This window comes from Watersipora subatra, chromosome 1 (assembly GCF_963576615.1).
Source record: "Watersipora subatra chromosome 1, tzWatSuba1.1, whole genome shotgun sequence".
NCBI lineage: Eukaryota > Metazoa > Bryozoa > Gymnolaemata > Cheilostomatida > Watersiporidae > Watersipora > Watersipora subatra.
In genome coordinates, this window is record NC_088708.1 from 61,983,721 (window position 1) to 62,002,068 (window position 18,348).

Genomic DNA, 18,348 nt, shown 5'->3' on the forward strand with positions numbered 1-18,348 from the left:
TACCGCTACTATACAGTACACAGACTAAAGAGTAATATACTGTATGTAGACAAGATAGTCACTCATATTCTAACTACTAAACAGTGTACGGACTAAAGAGTAATATACTGTATGTTGACAAAATAGTAATTTACATTACTGTTACTATACAGCATACACCCTAAAGAGTAATATACTGTATATAGACAAGATAGTCATTTATATTTCAACTATTATACAGTATACAGACTAAAGAGTGAAATACTGTATGTAGACAAATTAGTAATTTATATTATTGCTACTATAGACTATACAGACTAAAGAGTATTATACTGTATGTTGACAAGATAGCCACTCATATTACACCTACCATACAGTATACGGACTAAAGAGTGATATACTGTACTTAGACAAAATAGTCACTTATATAACAGCTACTATACAGTATACAGACTAAACAGTGACATACTGTATGTAGACAAAATAGTAATTTATCTTACAGCTACTATACAGTATATAGACTAAAGAGTAATATACTGTATGTAAACAAGTTAGTCACTTATATTACAGCTACTATACAGTATACATCCGAAAGAGTCATATACTGTATGTAGACAAGATAGTCACTTATATTATAGCTACTATATATTATACCGGTTAAAGAATAATAAACTGTATATAGACAAGATAGTCACTTATATTTCAACTACTATACAGTATATAGACTAAAGAGTAATATACTGCACGTTGACAAAATAGTAATTTATATTACAGCTACTATACAGTATATTTCCTAATGAGTAATATACTGTATGTAAACAAGATAGTCACTTATATTACAGCTATTCTACGGTATACATACTAAAGAGTCATAAACTGTATGTAGACAATATAGTCACTTATATTATAGGTACTATATATTATACCGGTTAAAGCGTAATAAACTGTATATAGACAAGATAGTCACTTATATTTCAACTACTATACAGTACACAGATTAAAGCGTAATATACTGCACGTTGACAAAATAGTAATTTATATTACAGCTACTATACAGTATATATACTAAAGAGTAATATACTGTGTATAGACAAGGTAGTCACTTATATTACAGTTACTATACAGTATACATACTAAAGAGTCATATACTGTATGTAGACAAGATAGTCACTTATATTATAGCTACTATATATTATACCGGTTAAAGAATAATAAACTGTATATAGACAAGATAGTCACTTATATTTCAAGTAATATACAGTACACAGACCAAAGAGTAATATACTGCACATTGACAAAATAGTAATTTATATTACAGCTACTATACAGTATACAGACTAAAAAGTAATATACTGTATATAGACAAGATAGTCACTTATATTACAACTACTATACAGTATACAGACTAAAGGGTAATATAGTGTATATAGACAAAATTGTCACTTATATTACAGCTACTATACAGTATACAGACTAAAGAATAATATATTGTATGTAGACAAGATAGTCACTTATATTACAGCTACTATGCAGTACACAGACTAAAGAGTAATGTACTGCATGTTGACATGACAGTCACTTATAACACCACAACTATACAGTATACAAACTAAAGAGTAATATATTGTATGTAGACAAGATAGTCACTTATACTTCAACTACTATACAGTATACAGACTAAAGAATCACATACTGTATGTAGACAAAATAGTATTTTATATTGCGGCTACTATACAGTATATAAACTAAAGAGTAATATACTGTATGTAAACAAGATAGTCACTTATATTCCAGCTACTATATATTATACCGACTTAAGAGTAATAAACTGTATATAGACAAGATAGTCACTTTTATTACAGCTACTATACAATATACAGACTAAAGAGTATTATACTGTATATAGACAAGATAGTCACGTATTTTTCAACTACTATACAGTATACAGACTAAAGAGTGACATACTGTATGTAGACAAATTAGTAATTTATATTAGTGCTACTATAGAGTATACAGACTAAAGAGTATTATACTGTATGTTGACAAGATAGCCACTTATATTACACCTACTATACGGTATACGGACTATAGAGTGATATACTGTATTTAGACAAAATAGTCACTTATATTACAGCTACTATACAGTATACAGACTAAGCAGTGACATACTGTATGTAAACAAAATAGTAATTTATATTACAGCTACTATACAGTATATAGACTAAAGAGTAATATACTAAATGTAAACAAGGTAGTCACTTATATTACAGCTACTATACAGTATACATACTAAAGAGTCATATACTGTATGTAGACAAGATAGTCACTTATATTATACCTGCTATATATTATACCGATTAAAGAGTAATAAACTGTATGTAGACAAGATAGTCACTTATATTACAGCTACTATGCAGTACACAGACTAAAGAGTAATGTACTGCATGTTGACATGACAGTCACTTATAACACCGCAACTATACAGTATACAAACTAAAGAGTAATATATTGTATGTAGACAAGATAGTCACTTATATTTCAACTACTATACAGTATACAGACTAAAGAGTCACATACTGTATGTAGACAAAATAGTATTTTATATTACAGCTACTATACAGTATATAAACGAAAGAGTAATATACTGTATGTAAACAAGATAGTCACTTATATTCCAGCTACTATATAATATACCAACTTAAGAGTAATAAACTGTACTTAGACAAAATAGTCACTTATATTCCAACTACTAAACAGTATACAGACTAAAGAGTAATATACTGAATGTTGACAAAATAGTAATTTATTTTACTGTTACTATACAGCATACACCCTAAAGAGTAATATACTGTATATAGACAAGATAGTCACTTATATTTCAACTATTATACAGTATACAGACTAAAGAGTGACATACTGTATGTAGACAAATTAGTAATTTATATTATTGCTACTATAGACTATACAGACTAAAGAATATTATACTGTATGTTGACAAGATAGCCACTCATATTACACCTACTATACAGTATACGGACTAAAGAGTGATATACTGTACTTAGACAAAATAGTCACTTATATAACAGCTACTATACAGTATACAGACTAAAGAGTGACATACTGTATGTAGACAAAATAGTAATTTATCTTACAGCTACTATACAGTACATAGACTAAAGAGTAATATACTGTATGTAAACAAGTTAGTCACTTATATTACAGCTACTATACAGCATACATCCTAAAGAGTCATATACTGTATGTAGACAAGATAGTCACTTATATTATAGCTACTATATATTATACCGGTTAAAGAATAATAAACTGTATATAGACAAGATAGTCACTTATATTTCAACTACTATACAGTATATAGACTAAAGAGTAATATACTGCACGTTGACAAAATAGTAATTTATATTACAGCTACTATACAGTATATATACTAAAGAGTAATATACTGTGTATAAACAAGGTAGTCACTTATATTACAGTTACTATACAGTATACATACTAAAGAGTCATATACTGTATGTAGACAAGATAGTCACTTATATTATAGCTACCATATATTATACCGGTTAAAGAATAATAAACTGTATATAGACAAGATAGTCACTTATATTTCAACTAGTATACAGTACACAGACTAAAGAGTAATATACTGCACGTTGACAAAATAGTAATTTATATTACAGCTACTATACAGTATACAGACTAAAAAGTAATATACTGTATATAGACAAGATAGTCACTTATATTACAACTACTATACAGTATACAGACTAAAGGGTAATATATTTTATGTAGACAAGATAGTCAGTTATATTACAGCTACTATGCAGTACACAGACTAAAGAGTAATGTACTGCATGTTGACATGACAGTCACTTATAACACCGCAACTATACAGTATACAAACTAAAGAGTAATATATTGTATGTAGACAAGATAGTCACTTATACTTCAACTACTATACAGTATACAGACTAAAGAGTCACATACTGTATGTAGACAAAATAGTATTTTATATTACAGCTACTATACAGTATATAAACTAAAGAGTAATATACTGTATGTAAACAAGATAGTCACTTATATTCCAGCTACTATATATTATACCGACTTAAGAGTAATAAACTGTATATAGACAAGATAGTCACTTTTATTACAGCTACTATACAATATACAGACTAAAGAGTATTATACTGTATATAGACAAGATAGTCACGTATTTTTCAACTACTATACAGTATACAGACTAAAGAGTGACATACTGTATGTAGAAAAATTAGTAATTTATATTAGTGCTACTATAGAGTATACAGACTAAAGAGTATTATACTGTATGTTGACAAGATAGCCACTTATATTACACTTACTATACGGTATACGGACTAAAGAGTGATATACTGTATTTAGACAAAATAGTCACTTATATTACAGCTACTATACAGTATACAGACTAAACAGTGACATACTGTATGTAAACAAAATAGTAATTTATATTACAGCTACTATACAGTATATAGACTAAAGAGTAATATACTAAATGTAAACAAGGTAGTCACTTATATTACAGCTACTATACAGTATACATACTAAAGAGTCACATACTGTATGTAGACAAGATAGTCACTTATATTATACCTGCTATATATTATACCGATTAAAGAGTAATAAACTGTATGTAGACAAGATAGTCACTTATATTACAGCTACTATGCAGTACACAGACTAAAGAGTAATGTACTGCATGTTGACATGACAGTCACTTATAACACCGCAACTATACAGTATACAAACTAAAGAGTAATATATTGTATGTAGACAAGATAGTCACTTATACTTCAACTACTATACAGTATACAGACTAAAGAGTCACATACTGTATGTAGACAAAATAGTATTTTATATTACAGCTACTATACAGTATATAAACTAAAGAGTAATATACTGTATGTAAACAAGATAGTCACTTATATTCCAGCTACTATATATTATACCGACTTAAGAGTAATAAACTGTATATAGACAAGATAGTCACTTTTATTACAGCTACTATACAATATACAGACTAAAGAGTATTATACTGTATATAGACAAGATAGTCACGTATTTTTCAACTACTATACAGTATACAGACTAAAGAGTGACATACTGTATGTAGACAAATTAGTAATTTATATTAGTGCTACTATAGAGTATACAGACTAAAGAGTATTATACTGTATGTTGACAAGATAGCCACTTATATTACACCTACTATACGGTATACGGACTAAAGAGTGATATACTGTATTTAGACAAAATAGTCACTTATATTACAGCTACTATACAGTATACAGACTAAACAGTGACATACTGTATGTAGACAAAATAGTAATTTATATTACAGCTACTATACAGTATATAGACTAAAGAGTAATATACTAAATGTAAACAAGGTAGTCACTTATATTACAGCTACTATACAGTATACATACTAAAGAGTCATATACTGTATGTAGACAAGATAGTCACTTATATTTCAACTACTATACAGTACACAGACTAAAGCGTAATATACTGCACGTTGACAAAATAGCAATTTGTATTACAGCTACTATACAGTATATAGACTAAAGAGTAATACACTGTAATTAGACAAGATAGTCACTTGTATTCCAGCTACTATATATTATACCGATTAAAGAATAATATACTGTGTATAGACAATGTAGTCACTTATATTACAGTTACTATACAGTACACAGACTAAAGAGTAATATACTGCACGTTGACAAAATAGTAATTTATATTACAGCTACTATACAGTATACAGACTAAAAAGTAATATACTGTATGTAGGGTAGACAAGATAGTCACTTATATTACAGCTACTATCCAGTTTACAAACTAAAGAGTAATATACTGTATGTAGACTAGATAGTCACTTATATTTCAACCACTATACAGTATACAGACTAAAGAGTAATATACTGTATCTTGTCAAAATAGTAATTTATATTACAGCTACTATACAGTATACAGACTAAAAACTAATATACTGTATGTTCTCAAGATAGTCACTTATATTACAGCTACTATACAGTATACAAACTAAAGAGTAATATAATGTATGTAGACTAGATAGTCACTTATATTACAGCTACTATACAGTATACAGACTAAAGAGTAATTTACTGTATATAGACAAAAAGCTCACTTACATTACAACTGATAGCATTAATATATCCTGTTTTGTTAATCTGGGTTTCTGGTAACAGGATTCTGTGAGACTCAACTGTAACAGAGTTCAACAAACAGTCAAAATCATGTAAACCCTCATCAAAATCGAGTCTACCAAACTGTCTCTACCTGAACAATTATAAATTTGTCTTATCAACTGCATTGCCATCCACCTGGCTGATTGTATAATTTAGTAGAGGAGTCATGTCAATGTTCTGCAACAATCATGAGCACTCTAACAACATTATACACTGCGCTAAACAGTGCAAACTATTTTGGCATCTTCTCTTATGAGGGCTTCAAATGTCTCGCACTTAACCTTTCAAGGTGCAGCTAAAAAAAATTCCGTTTAAATATGTTACGCGATGATCAAATTTTCGCGCCTATACATTCCCCTAAACTTGGAGTCATCCTCTTTATGTTACTTCCGATGACATCAGAATTATAATTAAATGACCCATGAACACAACAGTTATTATAAACTACTAATATTAGTGGTTTACAAAGATTTTAAGCTTTAGTTTTAATGCTACCTACTGAGGCATACACTCACTGCAAATAAATCCCTTATTTTTTACAAAAACCGACGGCAATTCTTCTGCAGTTGTAAGGCGTGCTTAGTAGGAATCTGAATGTCTCGCGAGTACCCCATATGCTCATCCCCTTTTAATTGAAAACTGAAAAGCGTACCTAGAGATGATAATCCTAATCCCTGTCACTCAACTTGATACCTTAATACAAAAGTATTTAAAATAGAAAACCAATTAATAGTAATAATAACTACTGCATATTGAAAACATGCTGTAGTAAAAATACCTTAAACTTTGGTTTTAGAGCCATTTGCCATTACTAATACCAGGACATGTTACAATGAATGTTCCAAGCAGCAAATTAGGCTGGTAAACTTATTTGGTATTCAATAAAATGGTAAACTCTAATACTAGAAATGAGAAGGCCAACTATCTTGTTTAGTATTTTTAGTACTGCTTAGCATAACGTAAACACTCTTGGAATGAATTATTTCATTGTAGGGATGGTTATTATAAACTGCTTCTTTTTCAAGTATTTTTCAAAGTCAGCAAAACTATAAAGCAACAAGTTACAAGTGTATCATTTGCTCCACTAATGAAACCATTATATCAACGATCTACAGTATATATATATTTTTCTTAAACTTTGTCATCTGTTTGTTGTTATGTGTTTGGATGAATCTGTCTGAATCTATTAAAATCTTGGAATTACAATGTTGCATCCTGCTAGATTTGAACTCATGGCGGTTGCAACTGCGAGTTTGTAATCCTATTGTCTACCCACAAGCCCATGAAAGATCTTACAATTTATCGCTCTTACTATATACTTCATACACCTTTTTCCCGATTTTACTTGCTAAATGACGTAATATATGAAACTATAAGCTCTATGAAGCATGATAGAGTTTCATAGAATTATTAATTTAAACTCTATGAAATGCAATACTTTTTCAGCTTTTCGTGAACTTATATTTCCAGTTTTTCGTGAGGTTCAGTTATTAAATCAGTCAATACTTTGCACGCGGACAATTGCATTATCTCGGGTAGGAATAGCCACTACATTCTCTCTCCGTTCGGTCAGCCAAAGACAGACCGATATCTCATTTGTACCAGTATCGAGAGGTACCGGACCGGTATTGTCGCATTCAAAGTTTTGAATGATATCTTCTGCTAGAACAGTAACCTTTTTTATACATAGAAATCTATGCACGGAATTTTTATTATTAGTTCGATCTACAAAATGTATTCAGAATTTCTATTTAGTTTTCTCAGTTCGTATTATCGCATCATTACCAAATCAGCTTTTATTTACGTGTAATCATAGCAAAACAGACTTAATTTAGCTATTAGTTGGTAATTATTTTACATTTAAACACTTTCATAGCTGTTTCATTTTGTTTCTTAATGTATTTGACCTGTACAAAACATTTTCTTCATGATATGAAGTTTGAAAGTTGCAGTTGTTTGACAAAGTTTAAAAACCTTTACAGTTGTTTTCTTTTTTCTCTTAATAATTTAAATTGCAAAAAAATACTTTTCTCATGATATGAAGTTTGAAAGTTGGAATGGTAACTGCTGTTATATGTTAAATAAAAATAAGTTTTCTGTGTAAAGACTTTTATTACCCGGGCACCGCCGGGCATTCACCTAGTAACTTCTAAACGTGAAAGTTTTTGGCTGACAGATACAGTTGATTTATATACGTAGTGGAAATAGGAAACTCTTTCATAAACCTGTTATCACTTTGGTCTACTAGCATACCCACAACTATGAACTTACATTACCGCTGAATAAAACACCAACCTTCAGAGCAATAAACCGCTTGTGATGAAAAAATAATATTAATCCTTCTGGAAATAGAATACCTGAAAGCAAACAAACAGGGATGACATAGAACTACCATAGACAACAAATGTGAGAGTTGACATACGTGGCAGCACGCTCTGGTCCCTATTTCGATGTCTGTTCTCGAGAGCCTTTCCTGCGGAGAACTGGTCATCCGTATTGGGAGAGCAAGTAATCTTGCTTCTATCAAACATCAGTTCCAATGTGCACTTCTCCTTACCATTTCTCTGTGATAGAAACAAGTTTAATGGATTTGACTAGTCAAAATTTACATCGGCCTTATATGGTCATACGCCGTCTAACGCAATGCACACTGACTCATTTTCAGACTTTCAATTACCCTATGTGCCAATGTGGCCCGCCTTTCTTTTCTGGAGTTGAAATTCACCATCACACACCTTGCCGTTAAAGTATTGTATATACGCCTATTCACTCACCACCTAAATCCACAATTTCTCACTATGAGAAGCAGCATTTGCTATCAGTAAATAGGGTTCAGCTTGGAAACTTACATTCCTCCACTTGACTAGTTTCTCATAAAATTGAGCACAAGTTACAGCCGTTTCTCCACAGACAAGAGCTTCTACCAGCACCTCATAGAGAAACGCATATTGCTCCTGAAACATACCCACAGAGATATCCATAAATACACGATGCAAAAGCTAAATTATGCTAAAACAGTGAAACAGGACAGGCAACGAAATGAACATGCTAACTAATCATACAACAGGATCTCTCAAACGTAAAATATTCTAGATGAATTTTGACATAAAATTTCCTGGCTTACTACTGAACTTGACCAAGCTATAATAACAAATAGGATAAACAGTTGGCAATTAACTATTTTTAACAAATATCATTTTTTGACCCTAAATCACTTTTAATTTGACTTAACCTTGACACCTGATACCATTTGTAAAGCTCTCAAAGCTTCAACTAACTGTGTTTTATGCACATTCAAATTTTACAAATGGTGGACATGTCGCTGTCTGAATGGCATTCTGGGTGATTACAGACCTAAAGACAGGAATGAAATGGGACATTTATGAAGGTTTGCAGAAAGTAACTGGTCCTAATGTTGAATCATGTAGGCAGGTACTAATGCTGAAACTGACCAGAGGTGATCAATATATATCCCCACATTACCCCAAATGTTTTTCGACCATACTAAAAAATGTTGTCATCTCAGATCTCCGAAAAACCATACCACAGTTTTAATCATTTTAGGCCTCTGCAATCTCATTCTATGAACACAAGTCACCACATTCACTTTTGATTCTGATTTTTTAGGTTGGTTCACTGCCTCTTCAATCAGCAGATCTAGAGCAATGAATGTCCCAGTTCGTCCAACACCTGCACTAAAAGCAGATATATGAGTAGAATTACATTAGATTATATTAAGATCGCAGAAAGCGCCTTAGAAACAATTAAATGCTTTATTCTGAGGGTAAAAGGTTAAAAGCAGATCAAGTTCGTAAACTATTTTAGAAGCAGGTGGAACAGGAAGATATTGAGGATGGATACGACTAGTAAAATACTAGTACTCGTACTCACCTGCAGTGTACTATTGTAGGACCTGCATTAATAGCCATTTCTTGTTTGACTCTGTGCCTGAAGTCCAGTAACCCAGCAGTAGTAGGAACTCCATGTTCAGGCCATGCGGTAAAGTGAAAAAGTCGGACTGTCCTTGTTCTCTAAAGACATAATTGCTCAGCATGTTAGGCTGTTGTACACCAAAACAACTTGTTGAATGTATTTTGCTTTGAGAAAAGCATGATCTGTACGCTACTGATCTTCTGTCATTTTCTAGAACTTGAGACTTTTTTTAGACTTTTAGACTTCCCTTGTTGTAACCGTCATCTGAATTTATTTAGCTCAATTTGATTAGTTTGGAAGCAGTTTTACCTACCTTTTCAATGTTTTGTTGTAATAATATTCGTTGTGCATAATTATACAACCTTAAAATGTCATGCAAGTTCTCAATAAGTATTGTCCCAGTGAGCCATTTCCTTTAGAAGGTATTCACAAAATGAAAAATTAACCTGTTTGAACTTGTAACCAAAATAAAACTCACAAACTGCAGCTCCATATAACTACAGTAGTTGTAAAAGATGAAAATGTTAAAGCTGCACTGTTATCATTATACACCTATCGACTCATCTAATCTTTCTGTTAGTTTTATTATGTAAAGGCAAGACATCACCGCTTATCAATTTGTCACTTTGAAATAGCAAGTGCTGTAAGTTATACTGAAACAATGATAAAGGTTAGAATGACAAACAAAATATAGCGTAAAGAAAAACTTTGGCAGAGACACCTGAGATAGACATAAAATAAAGCAGTTTATTTTATTAGTCGCAAATTAGTTTTTTTTAAAGCAGTGCAATTATTAGTCGTCTAGCACCAGACAACTTGCTACCCTAAATCAACTAAGTATATCAACCTAGAAGTCTCATTTTTACTCCTAGGCAATTTCCTATATTTTTATTTTGGAAACATTTCATTGAACATATTCTGTGCAAAAAGTGGTAACAATAAAAGAGTTTCAAAGGAATTATTATTGCTGCTTGTAAGAAAGTAAATATTTCAATATATACTCGGCTTCATGAGAAGAGAAAAATATATCAGGAATTCATTATTAGGCTAGAATTTATGTAAGCGCGAACAGTAAACGACCAAACACACTACGATACACAAACTTAAGATGTACATGTAGTAGAGGAATGGACAGGTGGCACCTACTTCTCCAAAAGTGTATTCGAGTTTTCTGATGGTGTACTCAGCAAACCTTTGTTCTTCCACCAGCCTCACCTCAAACCTCCCAAATACTTCACAAGAAATCTCTCCCTCTGGGTAGTAGATAGAGCATTTGGCCTATTCCAGAAAAAACAAATATTAATTTACTCATATACCTGACACAAGTTATGTCTCTAAATTGCAGCAAAACAAAACTTATGAAAAAACACTCATCTAGTTTTATTTCACTTTTTATCAAGATGTCCATATATAAATATCAGTGTCTGTCTGTCGTTCGTCTGTCAAGCTGTAGCCATAAAGTCTTAGGAACTAAAAATGACCAACACAAGGATTTGAACTTGGAGCTTCCAGGTTGCTGTGCCACAAATTATTTGGACACATACTTGTGTAGCGCTCGCAAAAATACTAGCACTCCTGGATCTTAGCTTGCGTGCCACAATTATTGATTACGAACAAAACTTTGCCTCTTTTCTTTATTTACAGTTTTTACATAATTTATTTATTTTAATTAGAACTAGTTTTCTTCATAACTATCTTCAATCAGTTTCATTTAAAACATGGTTGTTTGTATAAATATTGCCGTTTCATTTAAAACATGGTTGTTTGTATAAATATTGCCGTTTCATTTAAAACATGGTTGTTTGTATAAATATTGCTGTTTCATTTAAAACATGGATGTTTGTATAAATATTGCCGTTTCATTTAAAACATGGTTGTTTGTATAAATATTGCTGTTTCATTTAAAACATGGTTGTTTGTATAAATATTGCCGTTTCATTTAAAACATGGTTGTTTGTATAAATATTGCCGTTTCATTCAAAACATGGTTGTTTGTATAAATATAGCCATTTCATTTAAAACATGGTTGTTTGTATAAATATTACCATTTTTTAATCTAATATGGAGATAGTACAATAACATGCACAACTTCCTTTCCTAAACAGACGAGTGTCGAGTTCTTTACGCTCATTCATCATAAAAACCCATAATATAATTTGTTTTATGTATTCTTTCACACAATTTTTTTCAAATTCCACGAATTTGTGATTTACATTATCTCTTCGCTCGGCCACTACAAGAGCATCGGTTGCACTTGCCTGCTTCAGCGGTGTATTTTATTCTGATACTACATTTTTACATTTGTACCAGTATCGCTACATTCAAAATTTTATTGGATAGCTTCTACAGCAACAGTAATCATTTTTATACGCACACTTCTACCTACTGATTATTACTATTAATTCATTTTGTATATTCATGATTTTTATTCAGTATCAAATATTTTTATTACAATCATTGTAGTAGAAAAGACTTGATCTAGTCATTGCCTGCCAATTATTTGACGTTTAAACACATTTACCATTGTTTTATTTTTTCTGTATATTTTTTGAACTGCGCAAAACACCTTTCTCATGATACAAAATTTTAAAGGATTTATATTTTAATATAACAAAATTCATATGCAAAAATCAAGTCCTTTGAGATATTACACATTGTATAGAATTTTGGGGGTTGATATGCCTACTGAAGAAGCCACCACTTTAAAAATGCGTAAGGCGCCATTTGTTTACTTCATGGTGGTGTGGAAATGACAACAGTAGGTGTCAGCTAGCTCCAATACCTTCATATAAACAGTAGTATGGCAAATGCTGTATGTTAAATAAAAAGTAATTTTCCGTGCAAAAACCTTTTTTATTACGCATGCAACGCCAATTATTCATCTAATTAAAGCATATTCTGAAGGTTGTCTGTCTTACCTTGTTGGTCTCCACTGGATTCGTCAACATAACAATAGTAGAAGAATTGGTATCATGAATCATCCTCCACATGTCTTCAATAGTCTGGTCAATCGGACCTGGTAAGATGACCAGAGAAGCCAATACATGCAAGAGAAACAACTACTAAAGTTAAGTACATAAACAAGCTTTTGAAACATTGATCAACATTTAAATTCAAGTGTTTCACAAATGTGTAAACACAATCACTAAAATAGGAGAAACAAATGTCATTGACTGCATATCCTGCTGTTGAGATAACCAAATAATAGAGAGTGAGCGGAATTACGACATCACATAGTTAACAAAAACACTACATCAGCACCAATACAATAACACGTGGTTAGTACTATATTAGCTCTATGGCAACAATAATATAGTATATGGATACCGATACAATAGTGGCTAGCACTACATTAGCTCATTGGTAACAATATAATAGTATATGGACACCGATGCAATAGTGGCTAGCACTAAATTAGCTCCTTGGTAACAATATAATAGTATACAGACACCAATGTAATTACGGCTGCCATTAAAAAGAAAGCACTTGATGAATGGAACCAATACATTTAGTTTATATACAAAATAATACGAAAAAAAATAGTTTTTTATTTCGAACAATTCGCTTTTCAAACAGGCTTTTGGAATGTATTATGGTCGAAAATGAAGGTTTGACTGTAGAATGAATGCGAGTCAATATCATATTATTGAGTTCACGAGAATGCTTTATAAGAGGTAAAATGTCAAATATGATATGTGTGACATATGTGCAAACATATATGAGAAAGAATTATATTGCTTAAAATTGATAGGGTACCTTGGCATGCTATGAATTTATTTCTCTTCTTGGCATCCTGCAATCATATAGAAACGGTTGATAGCTTTAAGTTAGCAGAAAACTATGGCATACATTGAAGCAAATCTAGAAATTATGTCACCTCTACTGTTAGGAGGGCGCAACTCTAGAGAAAAACTGTCACCGTTTTGAAAGGGTCCAATCAAAAGGCTTATAAATGAAAATAATCACAGAAATATACTAAAACTATAATATTTCACACTCACTGTTTCTATTTACAGTTCATGAGGAAATGACAATGTAGCTTTGGAGGCTTTTTATGACAAAACATAGGATATAATATAAAACATTGATAATCAAAAACGCTTGAGCAGATCATGAAATCTGATATAATGGCAGTATTAGTAGCAACGGATGAAGCAGAATCAACGAGTACAGAAAACTGTGTAAGGAATTAAACAGTTTCTGTAAGGTTACAGTGAAAGTACAGAAATTATCTTGGTACAGTTTTTAAGGCCATATAAGGATAGTGAGCTTTAATAGTCTACCATAATACCTGAATGTAGTTAGCGTTGATATAATCTGTGTCTGAGTCATTGGCTATAGTCAGCTTTACTCTAGTAGTGTCAGCTGTAACACATAGCAATAAAATTATGTTTTACCATGTCAGAGATAGAGTCCTGAGTGACTAAACACTTCAAAACAAATAGAGAAGGTGAATATGAAAAGAGTTCTCATAGAATTTCAACTCAGTATTATGGATTACCCAAGTACGCATATATACAGTCTAACCTCTACTAATGATTACCTCAACATATGAAGTCTCCAGCATAAGATGTAAAATATGAGCAAATACATATATGTGGTTCCGTACCGGCAGTAATTCCAACATACAAGTTTTGAAATTTTTGCAATTATTACAATGTCTTGAGTGAAAAAGAAATTAGTAAAAACATATGGCATAAAAACATTTAATTAGCAAAAAAGATATATAATTCGTTAAAACTTGATCAAGTTTAATTTAGACTAGAGTACACAGAATATTTAGCTCTAAAGTCACATATCATTGAGAAAAAAACCTCTGTTTGCATATCTCTAAGGTAAAGTAACAAAGAAAACATATCAATTTAATTTTAGATACGGCTTTTGTTTGACTATGATGTGTAACTACCTGCAGTATTTATTAAGGTGTTGTAAATGATCTCTGAGCTGTGAAACAATATTGTGTAAAGGTTGAACTGCGTGCTACATGATGAAAGTAGTGAGAGGAAAAGAATGGCAAACCAGTTGTTCGACAAACATAAAAACTCAAGCAGACCTTTGACATGAAAAGCACACAAGCATTGCATCGAAAAACATTGTCTCGTTCTACATCAAAGTATCCAAGGCTACTCAATACTCTTCGCACAATCATGACAGGTGGCACATGGGAATCACACTTATTTAACAACGATACCAGGGTGCTAAATACAAGACATGCAACTTTTTCACTTTTCTTTAGACAACAAAAGTCTCAAGGTATTCCCATATTTGCAAACTGTGTAGTTGCAATGGAACCTGGATATTATTGACTATTGGATATATAGCTTAGATACATGGTGACAATAATATTGGATATTATTGCCACCATGGAAAACCATGGTGACCAAGATCATGGATTCAAGCAATGCTATATGGTGTCACACATATACATGTTTAGTAATCAAAGAGGATAAAACGAAAAAATATGGACTCACGTGCCATGATGTTTTTAAATCGATTCTTGTTCGCATTCTCAGTCTTTTTCCCATCGTTACAGGCCATCTTTGGATGGCCTATTTGCTAAAAGAAAAAACCTGTGTTAATCCGGTACTTCGCATAAAAAAACTTACAAATGACCTATAAAAATCAAATGGGCAAAACTCTCTTGGTAATAAAAATATATTCGATCAGACTTGATTACAAGCTGTTGAGTTAAATTGGCATTAGAGGGGTATAGTAAATGTATTTAATATGTTCTTTTGTTGTCTAGATAGAAATAATTTTGAGTTACACTCATCTGTGAACCTCAAGTACATTTGAAGCAACATATAAAATCTGACATTAACATGGCAGGTATCAATTAATCCTTATTATAATGTTGAGGTATATTTGAAAACTTTGTATAAAAGTCCCACACGGCTTACTGAATATTCATCTTGAAACGGGGAGTCAGGGTTGTCTTCCTTAGCCTGCTGAACCATCAGGTGAAGTTCAGAGACAAGGATAGGAGGGGTATTGGGAGTCCCTAAACCAACATTGGCATAGAGATTCTTATCCTCATCAGCATGAAGTAGAGGTTCAGCAGCTTCTTCTTCAATATGGCGGGACCGCCTCATTATAGCTGTAAAAATGTGCAATCAATAAACAGTCGAAGTTCCATATATCAAGGTGGTCATCTGCTATATCATACCCATAAAAGTTCTTTCAGAGCTCAATAATATATCGTTCAAAACAATAATGTAATAATTGCTTTGTTTTACAGCTAATTGGTGTTGAGCATTTCTGTATTCACAATACAGATCTCTCCAGAGAGTCAGTTATTTTGGCAAGTGAGTTTTCACATAAAGACTATGATTGAAGACTGTTAACACACATTTGTGCGCCAACTTGACTAAAAATAATAACTCTAAACAAGCCTAAGAGTTGGTTAACACTCTGAATTTTGAACTAACAAAAGAGTAACAACTTACACAGGTTATACAGGTCTTATCTATTGCTTTACCATTACCACAGTGCAGAAAACACCGAGTTACCACAAATTATGATAGTTATTTACTCAGTCAGATACTGCATCATTGCCAGAAGTAAATAAAAGATAAAAGACAAATGACAAAGATTCTTCAGTGAAACTAATTATATGAATAATAAGTAACAACAGGTAATAATAGAAACTCAGCACTTACCATTGGCAGAGCTCATTTCTAGACCAGTATGTTGCGCCCCAACTGCTTTTTCACTTCCTTTCCTAATATAATATAAAACAGCAAAAGTTTGATAAAATTGCAGCTAGTTGATTAAATAAATATAATAATAATAGATTGACGTTGATGAGGGTTGCATTATAGTTTGAATGCATCACACATTTTGCCAACATCACATGCACATCATGTTTATGTACAACAGCACTGACACACAGTGCCTATTGTGTAATGCCATCAGATACAAAGCAGCGCTGACACAAAGTGCCTACTGTGTAATACCATCAGATACAAAGCAGCGCTGACACACAGTGACTATTGTGTAATACCATCATAATCAGATACACAGCAACACCAATAGTTTACAATTCATTTTTGACCAAAGCAGAGGCAGTAGGGTGGTCTAATGTAGCATGTAAACAAGTATTACAACAGCATGTAAAAACTGGTATACATCTTGAAAATGAATATCAAATGAAGAGCAGAGAAAACTTATCATTTTATATCAGATTAATCAACCTACTTTGAGCGCTTCCGGAGAAGCAAAACAACTAGAACGAAAGCAATAAGTAGAGTAATGGCAAGACCTCCGCCTGTGCCTCCAATGAGAACTGCACTTTGAAATGGATTTCCAGTTGGAGCCACTAAAAATTAACAACAAATTATAACAACCTGATAATAATACTTGTTTACATCTAAAGCAAAAATTGGCTTCTGTAAGATCTACTCTCTTGATGCAAACCTCTTAAAGACTGATGCAAGAGAAGTTCTAGAAACTGTACGGAATAGTTGATGCAGCTGTAACACATTCCTGCACACTGCTGCTGACTGTTGATAGCAAAGTATTGCATGTAGTTACTTATACCAAAGGTAAATACCCACCTATTTCAATCTGCCAGTAGGGAGATGTAGTAAAATCAACTACCTCTTCAGTAACTGGTTTTAATCCAATATAGAATGTATAGTTGCCAAACTGTAAAGGCTTGTTCAAGTAGCTGCCATATGTATTTTTGTCTCCTATTGTGAATATATTGGACAAGCTTGAAACGGGTAACTCTGCTGTAATGTAGTAGTCCTCATTGGTCTCTATGTCAGCACTGCTTAGCTCCCTTTTGATCCTGGATTTCTTCTGAACAGCTATTAGCAAACTCTCATATCCTGGAGGTGATTGGCGGTCGAGAGGTGTTGGTAGGGTTAGAGTTACTAGTGTGTCATTAACTACTGGCTTTTGCTCAGAGAAGCTCCAATCAATTGCTAAAATTATAAGATGTCCCGACACCTGATAAAATATGTGAGAGCTCTGTGTATAGTATTTTTACACGGATCTGAAAAACAAACAACAAGATTTGAAGTATGTAAATCAGTGCACACTCTAAATCAGTTTTGTGTTTTCAGGTCAGAAGATTTCAACAGATAGATGTAACGTATTTTGTGTGGTCATACTGGCTATCATGTGATGAACTGAGTAGCAAATTTTTTGCTTAAACAGGTCA

The 18,348-nt window shown here is 32.2% G+C and overlaps 2 protein-coding genes across 2 annotated transcripts in view; both read right to left on the reverse strand.

Moving 5' to 3' along the window:
• Positions 1-8,976, reverse strand: part of LOC137390001 (receptor-type tyrosine-protein phosphatase epsilon-like) — a 53,434-nt gene extending 44,458 nt beyond the window's left edge. The window contains exons 1-3 of the mRNA XM_068076221.1: positions 8,926-8,976; positions 8,671-8,812; positions 7,834-7,910 (exon numbers count right to left, since the gene is read on the reverse strand). Of these exons, the coding sequence (XP_067932322.1) occupies positions 7,834-7,910; positions 8,671-8,812; positions 8,926-8,976 (270 nt within the window). The remainder of the gene's footprint in view (positions 1-7,833; positions 7,911-8,670; positions 8,813-8,925) is intronic.
• Positions 8,684-18,348, reverse strand: part of LOC137390009 (receptor-type tyrosine-protein phosphatase delta-like) — a 39,050-nt gene continuing 29,385 nt past the window's right edge. Inside the window, exons 12-23 of the mRNA XM_068076234.1 lie at positions 17,738-18,134; positions 17,379-17,499; positions 16,841-16,902; positions 16,082-16,278; positions 15,653-15,737; positions 14,473-14,546; positions 13,938-13,974; positions 13,100-13,197; positions 11,328-11,459; positions 10,140-10,279; positions 9,098-9,202; positions 8,684-8,812 (exon numbers count right to left, since the gene is read on the reverse strand). Of these exons, the coding sequence (XP_067932335.1) occupies positions 9,169-9,202; positions 10,140-10,279; positions 11,328-11,459; positions 13,100-13,197; positions 13,938-13,974; positions 14,473-14,546; positions 15,653-15,737; positions 16,082-16,278; positions 16,841-16,902; positions 17,379-17,499; positions 17,738-18,134 (1,377 nt within the window). The 3' untranslated portion in view covers positions 8,684-8,812; positions 9,098-9,168. The remainder of the gene's footprint in view (positions 8,813-9,097; positions 9,203-10,139; positions 10,280-11,327; positions 11,460-13,099; positions 13,198-13,937; positions 13,975-14,472; positions 14,547-15,652; positions 15,738-16,081; positions 16,279-16,840; positions 16,903-17,378; positions 17,500-17,737; positions 18,135-18,348) is intronic.